The 16,449-nt window shown below is 41.2% G+C and overlaps 1 protein-coding gene across 8 annotated transcripts in view; it reads right to left on the reverse strand.

The window, feature by feature from the left end:
* LOC112235968 (RNA-binding motif, single-stranded-interacting protein 1) overlaps positions 1–13,518 on the reverse strand; it is a 46,929-nt gene extending 33,411 nt beyond the window's left edge. For 4 of the 8 annotated variants that reach the window (XM_024404553.2, XM_024404539.2, XM_024404546.2 and 1 more), the window contains exon 1: positions 57–153. In XM_024404553.2, the coding sequence (XP_024260321.1) occupies positions 57–138 (82 nt within the window). In that variant the 5' untranslated portion in view covers positions 139–153. Of the gene's footprint in view, positions 1–56; positions 154–2,593; positions 2,916–13,321 lie in introns of those variants that run through there. The other 4 variants (XM_024404582.2, XM_024404559.2, XM_024404567.2 and 1 more) reach the window with 3 other exon arrangements.
* Between the last annotated feature and the right edge of the window lie 2,931 nt (positions 13,519–16,449).

The following is a 16,449-nucleotide window of genomic DNA, read 5'->3' on the forward strand; positions in this document are numbered from 1 at the left end:
CAGAGAAGTCCAATTCCATGAAATACAGTTGAAGAAACCCAACACCCCACTATTACCATGTTTATCTTGCACTCCCTGGATGTTTCTGTTTCGGGCATAAATCTCATGGTGGGATCTATAGGGAACAGGAATTTCCATTTTAAACCACCTTTCGCAGCATTTCACTTTCCATTTCACGATCCATGGTCAGATATCCCAAATTCCCACACTTACTGTTGTATGAGTCATCATTCAGCGTCATGTCTCATTCTGTTAACAACAATGTTACCATGCAAGTGCATTAAATAAAGATTACATTGAAAGTCTGGACCCAAAGGTGGCATTGAATACTCTCCTATTGAGTTGGCCTTGTAACTCAATACATAGCCCTAGCCTAAAAGACATGAGAAAAAGGAGATAAAAGGTCAATGCTGACATGTGTCCTCCAAGGTGACACTGACAGTAGAACCTGATTGAGAATCATTGCATGGATTTTTTTTAAAACATGTCCCAAATTTCATGAATTCCATGTAACATGCAAGAAGAAGGATCACATGTAATCTCCAGGCTGTCTCTCAAAGAGTGTCACGTCCTGATAGGTCACGTTACAAAACAGTCAATTCTTTCACTTGTTTTCTGTCAACTGTAAAGGTCCTTCAATCACAGTCACCTTTTGAACACATAACAGACGCATCTGGTATGAAGTGCACATGGTACAGAAAGCATTGGGTATAGGTTGAGAGCCATGTTGATTGTTCTCACAATGTTAAAGACGGTGTTGTTGGGTATTTGTGCTTTATAAACATTTGAACAACAAGCACTTCATGATCATGTCGTCCTTCACAGCAATCCAGTGTATTCAAATTGCTTGTTTAAACTTTCTATACATAACTATCAGTCTGCTCCATGTAATAGCGAAGAGAAAGAGAACATTTAGATAATGTTATAGCTCGACATAATCATCTGATCCCATCATCAGGCCCCCAACTAGGAAGTGTGCCATCAGCTCAAGATATATATGAACAAAGACAATCTTTGAGGAAAATGCCCGCAGTTCCCTCGGCTAAACCCACATACTAAAGGATAGAAACTCCCTTTTCTACAGGACTGAAAGCCTGCTTGTTTTCATACATCTGCATGCCTATTGAGCTCCAGAGTCTAAGGGAGTGTGATGGGGAGAACCCAGCCTCTTATCAGCATGCTCCAGACCAGCAGAGCCGTCATATCCGAGCTGGAAATACACTGGGCTTCCAGTAACACAGACCGCGCCCTCACAGCACTATCCCAGCACTGAACTAAAACTGGCCTCTTGTTATGACAGCAGACTTGAATTATACTGAATGTGAATAATCCTGAAGTCTTCAACTCCATCAATAGTTTCATTATGTCAAGAATGTTAATCCATTCTAAGTTGGGAAAATCAGATGCATGATTGAATTGCATTCCACTATGCATTCATTTAACATGCGAAACAGCAAGCTACAGAGGCACATCAAACTATCATTCAATTATATCAAGGTCATTCCAATACATTTCCTCATGACCTCAATGTTATCTGTGTGGATTATTACATTGTTGTAGGTTTGAAAAATATGAAAAAGTGATACATGAAGGTTTACATAGAATCCTTCCAGTCATATAAATAGGTCAAATATCAACATTGTCTAGGCACTGCTACTGAACCAGTTCTACATTGGAACACAAGGGCAATTCCACAGTAACAGAGCAGCGATGAGACTCCGATTTTCATTGATTGCAAAGTTAAACAAACCAGATAACTCTATTTACAAGGACTACTTTTAACAATTTCCGTTGAACATTTTACAAAAACATACTTAGTTGAAGAACAGTGCAGATGCAAAGTTTGGTAACAGAATGACGGCACAAACAGCACAAACCGTCATTCTGTGTGTTTTTGTAAAATATTCAGTGGAAATTGTTAAAAAATAGTCATTGTAAATAGAGGTGTATGCTTTGTTTAACTTTGCAATCATTAGTTTTTGTTTGGCACACAATGTCAAAACAAATCTGAGTCTCATTAACATGGAACATGTTATCATGTTATCATGGAATTTCCCATTACAGTAGCCAGGACAAGCTCCTGAATCTCCAAAGTTTAAAGGTAAAGTGGAATTTCAGAGAGCCTCTCTTGAGGATGCCTTCACTTCTCTACCACGATATATCAAATGAATTGCATTTGATAACAAACTATATAATAGACGAAATTAATTGTTGGTTAAAATCCAGGTCACAGAAAAGGTTGATGAGTGACTAGATTCACTTTTAAAGGTCTAAATACACTGACATAAGGACCAACAAACTACAGTAGCAATAGCCTACCAGTTTACTGAAAGAATACAACGACAATAGAGCAGAGTTTCAGAGTAACCCACTAATACTATATGAGTAGAAGTACGTTTTTAAATGCCCAGCAAAAAGTCTGTTAACAAATGAAAACGAAACTTTCTGTTCTTAAATTCTCTCTGCGATTAAGCTATTCGTCACCGTAGGCTAATCAACAAAACATTCCTGTTTGGCGATGTGGATAAAGTCCGCTTGGTGGTGAGGAGGATTACTATTGCATACCTCTTGTATAATCAAATAGGCTATTTACCTGCTTACGATACGGAGTCCTCAATGGATTCGCAGAATTCGCAAAAATCATCGTCGGTTTCCAAAATCCCAAAACAGATTTATTTCGAACTATTTGTATCCAATGGCTGTTTAGGAGAAGTTGTACATTTAACCAGAGATGTTTTTTTAAAACAAATCGTATCTTTGCTACACTAAAGCATAAATTATAGGCTACTGTAGGCCTAAATAGTATACTGTATTTGACATATACTACTGTACTATACAGCGATGGCAATGTATCCGCGAATCAGTCTGAACTTCGTTTGCCCAACCCCGATCTTTTGACTGAGTTCATTGATTTGCATTGAATCTTCCACAGAACCGACTCTGCTACGGTGGGAAAAACCATTACTCTATCTGGTATAGGGATTATGACTTCACTGGATAACATGAAAACAACACTATATAAGAACTTTTTCTGCAAATTCCAAGGAGATAATCTACAACAAAACAGCCTATATAAGATGTAGAGGCCATGCTGGTTAATAGCTGGTATGATAAAATAATAGGTCTATAAACGATAGATTGTTACAAACAATGTTTCCCTGTTTTGCTACACTTCGTCTAGTCTGAAATGCATACCATACATTCCATAGTGCGGCCATCAGATAGTTAAAGGAGCAGTACGATATTTTTGATCGATCCAAGACTCGTAAATTATTACAATTTGAAGAATATTTAAGAAATTGAATGAACGCAGGCCACAACTTAGTCCATTAAACACAAATGATTTAATTGTTATGAAGATAATCAACACTGAAAGAAAAAAAGTACATTGAGGGTTGTGGCCATAGGATACTCGTTGAAATAAGCATTAATCAGACTGATGAAAGCAAATAAAAAAGAGCAAACAGTGAGATGAAAATACACATGGAAAAATGTAATTGAAAAGATATACAACCAATTAAAAATGTCTAACTGTTCTAATCCAGTAATAGTTACAAAGTCTATGGACGCTATCGATGAGAAGTGACTGTGCAAAAGACACTGCATGTAACAGTAAGGATTCAAGCCACTCTTCCACAGAGATCCCAATTGTGAGTGATAGGGTGACCCAGCTTTTTCATTATAGCAAAACATAAATCAAATCAAATCAAATTTTATTTGTCACATACACATGGTTAGCAGATGTTAATGCGAGTGTAGCGAAATGCTTGTGCTTCTAGTTCCGACAATGCAGTAATAACGAGCAAGTAATCTAACTAACAATTCCAAAAAAAACTACTGTCATACACAGTGTAAGGGGATAAAGAATATGTACATAAGGATATATGAATGAGTGATGGTACAGAGCAGCATAGGCAAGATACAGTAGATGATATCGAGTACAGTATATACATATGAGATAAGTATGTAAACCAAGTGGCATAGTTAAAGTGGCTAGTGATACATGTATTACATAAGGATGCAGTCGATGATATAGAGTACAGTATCAACGTATGCATATGAGATGAACAATGTAGGGTAAGTAACATTATATAAGGTAGCATTGTTTAAAGTGGCTAGTGATATATTTACATCATTTCCCATCAATTCCCATGATTAAAGTGGCTGGAGTAGAGTCAGTGTCATTGACAGTGTGTTGGCAGTAGCCACTCAATGTTAGTGGTGGCTGTTTAACAGTCTGATGGCCTTGAGATAGAAGCTGTTTTTCAGTCTCTCGGTCCCAGCTTTGATGCACCTGTACTGACCTCGCCTTCTGGATGGCAGCGGGGTGAACAGGCAGTGGCTCGGGTGGTTGATGTCCTTGATGATCTTTATGGCCTTCCTGTAGCATCGGGTGGTGTAGGTGTCCTGGAGGGCAGGTAGTTTGCCCCCGGTGATGCGTTGTGCAGACCTCACTACCCTCTGGAGAGCCTTACGGTTGAGGGCAGTGCAGTTGCCATACCAGGCGGTGATACAGCCCGCCAGGATGCTCTCGATTGTGCATCTGTAGAAGTTTGTGAGTGCTTTTGGTGACAAGCCGAATTTCTTCAGCCTCCTGAGGTTGAAGAGGCGCTGCTGCGCCTTCCTCACGATGCTGTCTGTGTGAGTGGACCAATTCAGTTTGTCTGTGATGTGTATGCCGAGGAACTTAAAACTTGCTACCCTCTCCACTACTGTTCCATCGATGTGGATGGGGGTGTTCCCTCTGCTGTTTCCTGAAGTCCACAATCATCTCCTTAGTTTTGTTGACGTTGAGTGTGAGGTTATTTTCCTGACACCACACTCCGAGGGCCCTCACCTCCTCCCTGTAGGCCGTCTCGTCGTTGTTGGTAATCAAGCCTACCACTGTTGTGTCGTCCGCAAACTTGATGATTGAGTTGGAGGCGTGCATGGCCACGCAGTCGTGGGTGAACAGGGAGTACAGGAGAGGGCTCAGAACGCACCCTTGTGGGGCCCCAGTGTTGAGGATCAGCGGGGAGGAGATGTTGTTGCCTACCCTCACCACCTGGGGGCGGCCCGTCAGGAAGTCCAGTACCCAGTTGCACAGGGCGGGGTCGAGACCCAGGGTCTCGAGCTTGATGACGAGCTTGGAGGGTACTATGGTGTTGAATGCCGAGCTGTAGTCGATGAACAGCCTTCTCACATAGGTATTCCTCTTGTCCAGATGGGTTAGGGCAGTGTGCAGTGTGGTTGAGATTGCATCGTCTGTGGACCTATTTGGGCGGTAAGCAAATTGGAGTGGGTCAAGGGTGTCAGGTAGGGTGGAGGTGATATGGTCCTTGACTAGTCTCTCAAAGCACTTCATGATGACGGATGTGAGTGCTACGGGGCGGTAGTCGTTTAGCTCAGTTACCTTAGCTTTCTTGGGAACAGGAACAATGGTGGCCCTCTTGAAGCATGTGGGAACAGCAGACTGGTATAGGGATTGATTGAATATGTCCGTAAACACACCGGCCAGCTGGTCTGCGCATGCTCTGAGGGCGCGGCTGGGGATGCCGTCTGGGCCTGCAGCCTTGCGAGGGTTAACACGTTTAAATGTCTTACTCACTTCGGCTGCAGTGAAGGAGAGACCGCATGTTTCCGTTGCAGGCCGTGTCAGTGGCACTGTATTGTCCTCAAAGCGGGCAAAAGTTATTTAGTCTGCCTGGGAGCAAGACATCCTGGTCCGTGACTGGGCTGGGTTTCTTCCTGTAGTCCGTGATTGACTGTAGACCCTGCCACATACCTCTTGTGTCTGAGCCGTTGAATTGAGATTCTACTTTGTCTCTGTACTGGCGCTTAGCTTGTTTGATAGCCTTGCGGAGGGAATAGCTGCACTGTTTGTATTCAGCCATGTTACCAGACACCTTGCCCTGATTAAAAGCAGTGGTTCGTGCCTTCAGTTTCACACGAATGCTGCCATCAATCCACGGTTTCTGGTTAGGGAATGTTTTAATCGTTGCTATGGGAACGACATCTTCAACGCACGTTCTAATGAACTCGCACACCGTATCAGCGTATTCGTCAATGTTGTTGTCTGACGCAATACGAAACATCTCCCAGTCCACGTGATGGAAGCAGTCTTGGAGTGTGGAGTCAGCTTGGTCGGACCAGCGTTGGACAGACCTCAGCGTGGGAGCTTCTTGTTTTAGTTTCTGTCTGTAGGCAGGGATCAACAAAATGGAGTCGTGGTCAGCTTTTCCGAAAGGGGGCGGGGCAGGGCCTTATATGCGTCGCGGAAGTTAGAGTAACAATGATCCAGGGTCTTTCCACCCCTGGTTGCGCAATCGATATGCTGATAAAATTTAGGGAGTCTTGTTTTCAGATTAGCCTTGTTAAAATCCCCAGCTACAATGAATGCAGCCTCCGGATAAATCGTTTCCAGTTTGCAGAGGGTTAAATAAAGTTCGTTCAGAGCCATCGATGTGTCTGCTTGGGGGATATATACGGCTGTGATTATAATCGAAGAGAATTCTCTTGGTAGATAATGCGGTCTACATTTGATTGTGAGGAATTCTAAATCAGGTGAACAGAAGGATTTGAGTTCCTGTATGTTTCTTTCATCACACCATGTCACGTTGGCCATAAGACATACGCCCCCGCCCCTCTTCTTACCAGAAAGATGTTTGTTTCTGTCCGCGCGATGCGTGGAGAAACCCGCTGGCTGCACCGCTTCGGATTGCGTCTCTCCAGTGAGCCATGTTTCCGTGAAGCAGAGAACGTTACAGTCTCTGATGTCCCTCTGGAATGCTACCCTTGCTCGGATTTCATCAACCTTGTTGTCAAGAGACTGGACATTGGCAAGAAGAATGCTAGGGAGTGGTGCACGATGTGCCCGTCTCCGGAGTCTGACCAGAAGACCGCTTCGTTTCCCTCTTTTTCTGAGTCGTTTTTTTTTTTTTTTTTGGTCGCTGCATGTGATCCACTCGGTTACACTGGGTGAAAGGCAGAACACAGGATCCGCGTCGCGAAAAACATATTCTTGGTCGTACTGATGGTGAGTTGACGCTGATCTTATATTCAGTAGTTCTTGTCGGCTGTATGTAAAGAAACCTAAGATGACCTGGGGTACTAGTGTAAGAAATAACACGTAAAAAAACAAAAAACTGCATAGTTTCCTAGGAACGCGAAGCGAGGCGGCCATCTCTGTCGGCGCCAGAAGTACATACACTTAGAGGCTGTGCTAGGCTATAAATCAAAACCAATTCACCTGCCATTCTCAGTCTCTGATTCGAAAACCAACTGTGGTGATGTTGTCAGAATATGAATGCATGCTGACCTTAAGGTGGTCGTTGCCTTTGTGGTCATCTTTCTGACCTCTTTCTTGTTCTACCAGGCTCTCTCTCTTTCACCTGGCTTGTTGTCATCCTTTACATCCTTTCCCCAACTGCATTTCCTGTCTTTTACTAAGTCTATTAGTTTTGTTCGCCCTTTTGTGTCAGGGGCTTTGAACCAACCGCTAATGAGATTATGCAACATCTGGTCTTTTGACCACTGCAAACAGAGCAATGTCAACATTGGTCTAAAACCAAATCAGCCCAAAAAAACAAAAACCCAATCACAATAAAACGTTTCCTTTTGGTTTCAGCAGGTGCTCACTTTAAACCACGATCTACCAAAAACGCCAATTTGAATCTTTCCTTCCTCCTTTTTTCCTTGGAGATTTTTTTGGAGGTTGTTGAAGTGATACATTGTGTTCAATAATTTTGAACGCCCAATTTTTCAGTTTTTGATTTGTTAAAAAAGTTTGAAATATCCAATAAATGTCGTTCCACTTCATGATTGTGTCCCACTTGTTGTTGATCACAAAAAAAATACAGTTTTATATCTTTATGTTTGAAGCCTGAAATGTGGCAAAAGGTCGCAAAGTTCAAGGGGGCCGAATACTTTCGCAAGGCACTGTATATTAGCACAGCTGAAAACTGTTGTGCTGATTAAAGAAGCAATAAAACTGGCCTTCTTTAGACTAGTTGAGTATCTGGAGCATCAGCATTTCTGGGTTCGATTACAGGCTCAAAATGGCCGAAACAAAGACCTTTCTTCTGAAACTCGTCAGTCTATTCTTGTTCTGAGAAATTAAGGCTATTCCATGCGAGAAATTTCCAATAAACTGAAGATCTGGTACAACGCTGTGTACTACTCCCTTCACAGAACAGAGAAAACTGGCTTTAACCAGAATAGAAAGAGGAGTGGAAGGCCCCAGTGCACAACTGAGCAAGCTGACAAGTACATTGGATTGTCTAGTTTGAGAAACAGACGCCTCACAAGTCCTCAGCTTCATTCAATAGTACCCACAAAACACCAGTCTCAACATCAACAGTGAAGAGGCGACTCCGGGATGCTGGCCCTGTAGGCAGAGTTCCTCTGTCCAGTGTCTGTGGTCTTTTGCCGATCTTAATCTGTTCTTTTTTTGTTGGCCAGTCTGAGATATGGATTTTTCTTTGCAATTCTGCCTTACAACGATCAACTTGGATTAGCTAACACAACGTGCCATTGGAACACAAGAGTGATGGTTGCTGATATAATGGGCCTCTGTACGCCTATGTAGATATTCCATTAAATATCAGCCGTTTCCAGCTACAATAGTCATTTACAACATTAACAATGTCTACACTGTATTTCTGATCAATTTGATGTTATTTTAATGGACCAAAAATGTGCTTTTCTTTCAAAAACAAGAATATTTCTAAGTGACCCCAAACTTTTGAACAGTAGTGTATGTGAAATAAAACTAAAGATGTGGTCCTCTACAGACTTAAAGCAACACTTCTGGTGCTTGAGAATTGCTGTTATACATGACGTATGACAAATATCTCACCTATGTCTGAACCTACAGTCACGGAAAGGCCTGCAGTGATATCCAATTTCCCACGGCCACAAATCAGTTCCTAAGCAGGCTGTTTTGACATGATACAGTCTCTGCTGAATCGGCAGAGCTAACAAATTATCAATTTAATTCTGGCTCTATGTCAGACCAAACCCTACAGACATCAGGGCTCTTACAAATAATCTAGCAGCTTGCCTAATATATGACGACTATACACACCATGCCACTATACATGCCAATTTGAGCCCTTTATGAGAACAGTTGGTTTAAGACTTCATCATTCAAGGAATCAGGCACTCACAGCCCATAATAATTATAATAATCAGTTTGTCTGGAAACTAACAGCAGCTATACGGTTTAACACAACAGTTTGTCCTCTTTGAAACGCTGACATCTCCCATCCATTTCCTTCCTCTCTGTTAGCTCGCTCAGAGTGAGATCCAGCAATACCACAGCACCCTGAAATTCAAGTGGAGGAAAGAGAGTTCCACCAGTACCAGGAAGGCTTTACAAACAGCTCTGTATATTTACCTTCCTGCCTGGATGGAAGGGGTGAGTTCACGGGACAAAGCCCCTCTGAGGCAGCAACAGAATCATTTTCGACGACACCCAGCACGTTAGGGTGGAAGCGAGTAAGCCACAAAGACAGGCGTGTGTGAGTGTGTGTGTGTGTATGTGTGTGTGTGTGTGTGTGTGTGTGTGTGTGTGTGTGTGTGTGTGTGTGTGTGTGTGTGGCATGGTGGTGGGGTAAGAACAGCTCAACCTGAAGTTGTCATTATCCAGGAGTAGATTACTGGAAAGTCTTTCCATACTTCTAAATTCATCAAATTAAAATAATACGATGAAAAGTCAGTTAGGAAAATCTCACACAAAACATTATCAAAGTATTACATTAGATTAGTTATAAAGGAGACTCTGCAAGGTATTAGGAGTGTCAATTTGCACAGGCAATTCAAGAAAAGCTTGTAGAGTGGATGCTACACTCGGGACAATGACGGTCTTACAAACTTTTGCTTTAGACAAACAAAACTTCCCAAATGCCTGATCCTGAAAATGTGTGTCAACCTTAGTTTTGACAGAAGTCAGCAGACAGTTTTGCAATGATAAACAGAGAGTAGCTTGGACAGGACAGTAAAGTACAGGGTAAACATGCTGTACTACCCATCTGTCTGAAGCACTCACTGGTCATGTGATGTCAGCACCAGGGATGGGATCATGTGGCAGGTGATCTAAATTTGACTTACGGCACCAGCGCTGAGGGATTGAATATCAAAAACTGATGTTTTGCTGTCAAGAGCACATTGCTCAATGAGAGAGCTTTGGCTTTATTGTTGGTAAGTTGAGAGGGGTTGTAATAGAACATTGCAAATGAACTTTTCCCGTTTTTTTTTATGTCATACTGAATGCCACATTCATATAAGAGTGCTTCTAAAAATTTGAAGAATGTTTCATCTTGTGTACTGACTAAATGTAGCGCATGCAATGTATTCCAAGTAGGAAACAAATATTTTCATTTCATACTACTCTATATGGCAACAAATTAGATTTTGTATTATTATTATTATTATTGTTTTGCTGTGAAAGCAAATAGGAAACATTGAATAACCCACATCCATTCTTTAATATTCATTTGAAAATCATTCATATCCATATTGCTTGAAAATAAATACATGATTGACATGAATGCACCCATTTTCAATTACCTTTCCTATTCCCCGCCTCAGATCCAGTGAGGTGTTTCATAAATAATTCAAGAAAGGGGAAATTGATTATCAATGCAATAGCCTGATACAAGATGTTTATGTTTTTCTCATAAATAAGATATGTTCTCATGAAAAAAAGACAGGGGCCTTGATGAGAAGTGAAAATCCCAAATTCTAAAACCCTGAAAAGTACTCTGCCTCTATAATAATTGACTTTGCAAAGTGAATTTTTTTTATAAATAAATAGATTGAAATATTCCTGCTATGTTACAATTGATATAACAGCTCCTGTTGCTTTATTTCATTGCATGCTCATTTCAATTGTTTGAACGCAAGAAGCAATGAATAAGAAATGATTACCTTGATGGCCCGTGTGTCACCATTGACATCTTTCTAACTCTGATGAGGCTTTTCAATGTTTTCTCTATTTTTTATGAAAGAGCCTCTTGGCAGAGAGAGCCTCAACAGCAGGGTGGGTATATTATTGTGCACCGTGTAAACCCACATTTTGTTCATGTCAAAAGTCCCCAAGAATGAGAATCATAGGAGCACAATGGCTGCTCTTTCAGCCCTGCACCAACATAAAGAGCAGTAACATTGTGCTGTTCAACTGTGTACATTCAGCTGCTAGGCAACTCTCCAAACTTTATTGTAAACATTGTATAGGGCTTTTTCAGCCTCGGCGTAATGCCATTGTTCACAGTCTAACATTGTAATGTCCGATGGCAGTTCATGTCCTTACCTTCAATGGATTATTATAGGCTTGTGTTGACAACAAACAAGAATACAAAATAGTGATTTAATTGGATTTGAATCATTATTAAGCTTGTAAAAGCTTATTTCCTTCAATGTAAACACTTGTTCATCTGTTCTTCAAACTATTGTAAATCTGTGAACCCATATTCTAGTGGATCCCTGAAATACTGGATCGCTCACATAGATATTCGACACCAGTTTGTACCAAGCACTTTGTTCTGAAACTAGAAGCAGTCTGTTCTGCTCCACTTGAATTACTCTATCAAAGTACTGTAGCTAGTGTCCTGCCGAAACAGAAATCCAGTTGCTTGACAAACATGCTAAAACACGCTATGAATTTCTGTGCTTTGTCAATGCGATTCCTGTGAGAGTATCTCAAAACGTAACAACAAATGGACGACAACAAAAGCACATATCATGAATAATGCAATATTTTGCCGCTGACTGAACATGATACAGCTCTTCTATACTAAATCAATATCACAACAAATAACCTACAATATCACTAAACCTTTAAAGACTCTCAACATCACATACACACCAAAATAGATGAGAAATCTGTGCCAGGCCCCCTCAATAAGATTATAACAGGGTCATTGCATTTGGATCCAAGCAGAGGCCAGCAGGACAGAGCAGGACAGTGAAATGTAAACCGCCATGTCAGTTATCCACAAATCCATGAGCAAGGCCCTGTTTGAAGTGGACAAGCCACTTCTGTACTAAGGCCACCACACACATATATGGTGTGTCATAAAACAAACTGAAAGGGGCCACATCCCTTTCCATGTGGAAATCACATGAATGACCCTATTTTAAAATCGAATACAAAGAATGACTCTTCAGCCAATGGAATAGTGGGATTTGAAGGAGAAAAAAAACACATGGCATTTTGCTCATCAGTAGGAAGATGGAGTTGCGTGTCATTTATAAAGTCAGCATTTTATGACTAAATGACTAACGAATGCAGGTAACTTTGGCGAATAAGCTAATACTTTCTCTACAAATTATATCGTCAAATAAAAGAGAAACCTGCTCTTGCTGGTATCACTTAGTTGTATGGAAGCTCTTCAAATGATATCAAAATGGAAAATAAATCGCCCATAACTCAGCTATAATAGGCTGTGTAGCTAACACAATGGAATTCCTAAATCCCGTTTAAGGTCTTTTTCATTGGATCGACACACTCAGATGTCTATCTCTGTTTGAAAACATATCCTCATTTTACTGTTGCATACTAAGCAGCCTATAGGGCTTCCGCTCTGGGACCTCGTCATTTAATAGGCAGCCAAGCTGATTAAACATGTATGGAGCTTAAGTGAGGCAAAGTATTCTGTAGGAGCCTCTTGATGTTCAGTGGTGATGTCTGTAGGTCAATTGAGGACTGTCATTTGACCCCCATATGCCCTCTGATTTTCAACACATAATTCATTAATGATGCTGTAAAGAATTCGATGAAACCTGACTTGCGCTCTTATGACCATTCATCAATACGAAACAGCATATCAAAAACTACCTAAACAATTCACAATCAAATAAATTGGGTTGGGAGATGCTATCTTGATCTAACACTTAATTATACATGGCAGTGTTTAAGGGATTTAGGAATAACAGTAAACCTATAAATTGTGCATCGTTTCTATTAGCTAACCCTGGAGAGCCACAGTCACTCCAATGTAAATCCAAATGATCCAAGTCAATAGTGTAAAGAAAAATCTGTCAGAAGAGTTTTACAGGTGTTGAGATGCACTAAATTGCCTACAGCTGTCCAGGGTGCTTAAGTCATAAAGTGATCTCAAATCATTTTTTCCTGAAAATATAGGCCTATGCGTTTCAAATGACTTAATAAACAGAACCCCAGCGAACAAGAAATCTGACAGACAAAATAGAGTACAATAATCTACCGAGGCAGATGAAGAACATGTTCTTATCAACTGTCGAATCTAACCGCGGATTGATCATTTTACGATGTAGAGTCAATCGCCCATTTTCAAGTACATAGAGCACTGTTTTACTGTACCTTCGCTTGCAGGTATCGGGGGTAGTAATAGGAGTACTGGGGGTACATCTGTTGTTGCCACACTTTTCCCATGAATATAGAAAGATGAACTAGTCGCGCCGGAACTGAAGGTTACTTCAGTATTTCCTTCAATTCGGTTTTTCTGTCAGTCAATTCTCTCGTTGTTGGGAGACCTCACCCTGGAACCAAACAGCGAAACAGTGGAATATCAACCAGCCTCTGCGCAAATTAACTGCGTTTCTGCGTGGGCGTTGGACTTGCTTCGGGTGATGGGTTCTCTCTGCTCTGGGTACATTCTGACTGGAGACAAAGTGGTCACTGCAAATGCTGACCAGTTGGCTATTCATGCAATCTCATTCAGAATAGTGTCAAGACAACTGTTTGATTAATTTTGATAATACATTTTGTATTTGAAGACACAATAAGGACGTTTTAGTCACTGATGCACTGAAAGTCCATAGGCCTACTCTCCAGACATCAGTCTCCAATGCTGGACAGGCACTCTCACCTTTGCACCAGCAATACAAACATTGCCATGTGACATCAATAAGTGCTTCACTGTAATGACACACTCATATTGGTTCAAGGAGTGATGGTACATTATATAAGGATACCTTTCATGGCATCCAGACAAGGCAATGTAACTTCCTTAACAAAAAAAACAAAGCCCGACATGATCACAATGCAAGAACACATTATGCACATTTACTTAAACCACAGTTGCATACCAACAAACATCTGCCAAGTCAACAAGTTCCATGATTCTCCTCGGGTAGCTTATAAGGACTTAAATTACAATCATATCTTCACACATTATTCATGGCAACTGCAAGGGAGCATATCATATTGCATGCATTAGTCATCAACAAATGGTTGAAATAGTATTTGTCAGTGAAACTCATTTATGTGGTCACAAGGTCACAACATGAAATGTAGTGGTCGACCCAATATGGCCCCAAGGCTGCTCTGTATTTGTATTTATTTAACTAGGCATGTCAGTTAAGAACCAATTCTTATTCTCAATGACAGCCTAGGAACAGTGGGTTAATTGCCTGTTCAGGGGCAGAATGTCAGATTTGTACCTTGTCAGCTCGGGGATTTGAATTTGCAACCTTCCGGTTACTAGTCCAACGCTCTAACCACTAGGCTACCCTACCACCCCACTGTATAGTATGAAAGTACTACTGAAGAACTATTGCATGCATTTGTCATCAACAAATTGTTGAAATAGTAAGGACACATAGCCACATTGTACATTTCTTATCAGGTAGAACCGACTAAGAAGCACTGTGGATGAGAATACAGAATGAGGAACTATGTTGTGTTCTTGTAGGGCGGAGTTTAGGATACAAAGCCACGGATTCAAGAAGGAAGCTCAGAGAGGTTACTTACAGGCAACATTATATGTCGTCTGCTTTCCCACAGTTCATATAAAGGGAGATAAATAATATATGAAAATGAACGCGGTTTCCTTCTCGGGAATATGAAGCCCTTACCTTTTGGTGCTTGATTGTTTCGAGCTTTTCGTGAAATTCCTCCCCAAAATATCCAAACGCATTCGAGTAGTAATGTTCATCTTCATTAAAGCGCAGGCCACCAGCTGATGGTGTGAAGATGTCTGGGGATGGTCATATTGCTGTCTGTTGCAAATGTTGTTTGAATCCATTAATGAGGATGAAGAGCTTCTTCTATCCTTTGATGCTGCAGTAATTAGAGCAAGCTAGAGACACATGGAGGCAAACTAACCTTCCACAGGTTTGCAACAGTGACTGTTTAGGCTGCTACTACAGTGCATAGTACTACTACATACTATATTGTAGTAGAGGTTATGGCTCTTTTCTGTTGAGTACAAAGTAGTCCTCCTGAACATCAAAATGATCCATTTTCATTCTCCTTCACCATTGCCATCTAACCGGAGTGCTATAGTTAATGGCATGACCATGGACTTGGTTGTTCCTGTTACGTTTTAAAGGCTCAAGGGGGGGGGGTCTGTTACGTGTCACTGGTGGTCTCGGTGCTCCCCTCATTGTCGATTTATTATCTGCAGTCTATGTGTCCTGCTACTCAGATGTATATGGATGACATGCTCATTTATCAAACTGAATAGTCCACTATAGAGGCCAGGGCAAAATGTGCACAGGTGCAAAAATAGCCCATTCCCCACTCGCGTTATTTCCCACACAATGGATACCGACTAACAACTTATTCACTCTACTGTTGGATCAACAAAGAAATATAGTTGAGTAAGGGGAATATTTTTCATAATTGGATGTTTTTAAACCGAACAATTGTGACTAAAAGGTACAAACGCTTTATAATACTCTGAGCACAAATATAAACACAACATGCAAGGTGTTGGTGCCATGTTTCATGAGCTGAAATTTAAGATCCCAGAAATGTTCTCTTGTTTGCCAAGATAATCCATCCACCTGACAAGTGTGGCATATCAAGAAGCTGATTAAATGGCATTTTGTGCTAGGGACAATAAAAGGCCACTCTAAAATGTGAAGGTTTGTCACACAACACAATGCTACAGATGTCTCCAGTTATGAGGGAGAGTGCAACTGCATGCTGAATGCAGGAATGTCCACCAGAACTTTTGGCAGAGAATTTAACTTTCAATTCAATACCATAAGCCGCCTCCAACGTTGTTTTAGTGAATTTTGCAGTATGTCCAGGCAGCCTCACATCCGCAGACCACGTGTATGGCATTGTGTGGGTGAGCGTTTTTCTGATGTCAAAATTGGGAACAGAGTACCCCATTGTAGTGGTGGAGTTATGGTAGGGGCAAACATAAGCTACAGACAACGAACACAATTGCATTTTATCGATGGCAATTTGAATGCACAGAGATACCGTGATGAGATCCTGAGGCCTATTGTCGTGCCATTCATCTGCTGCCATCATCTCATGTTTCAGCATTATAATGCACAGCCCCAATGTCGCAAGGATCTATACACAATTCCTGGAAGTTAGAATTGTCCCAGTTCTTCCACGGCCTGCATACTAACCAGACATGTCACCCATTGAGCATGTTTGGGATGCTCTGGATTGACGTGTAAGACATCGTGTTGCAGTTCCCGCCAATAGATTATGGCATAATGAATTTATTGGAATTGGTTGTAACT

Source organism: Oncorhynchus tshawytscha, linkage group LG03 (genome assembly GCF_018296145.1).
Source record: "Oncorhynchus tshawytscha isolate Ot180627B linkage group LG03, Otsh_v2.0, whole genome shotgun sequence".
Classification (NCBI taxonomy): domain Eukaryota; kingdom Metazoa; phylum Chordata; class Actinopteri; order Salmoniformes; family Salmonidae; genus Oncorhynchus; species Oncorhynchus tshawytscha.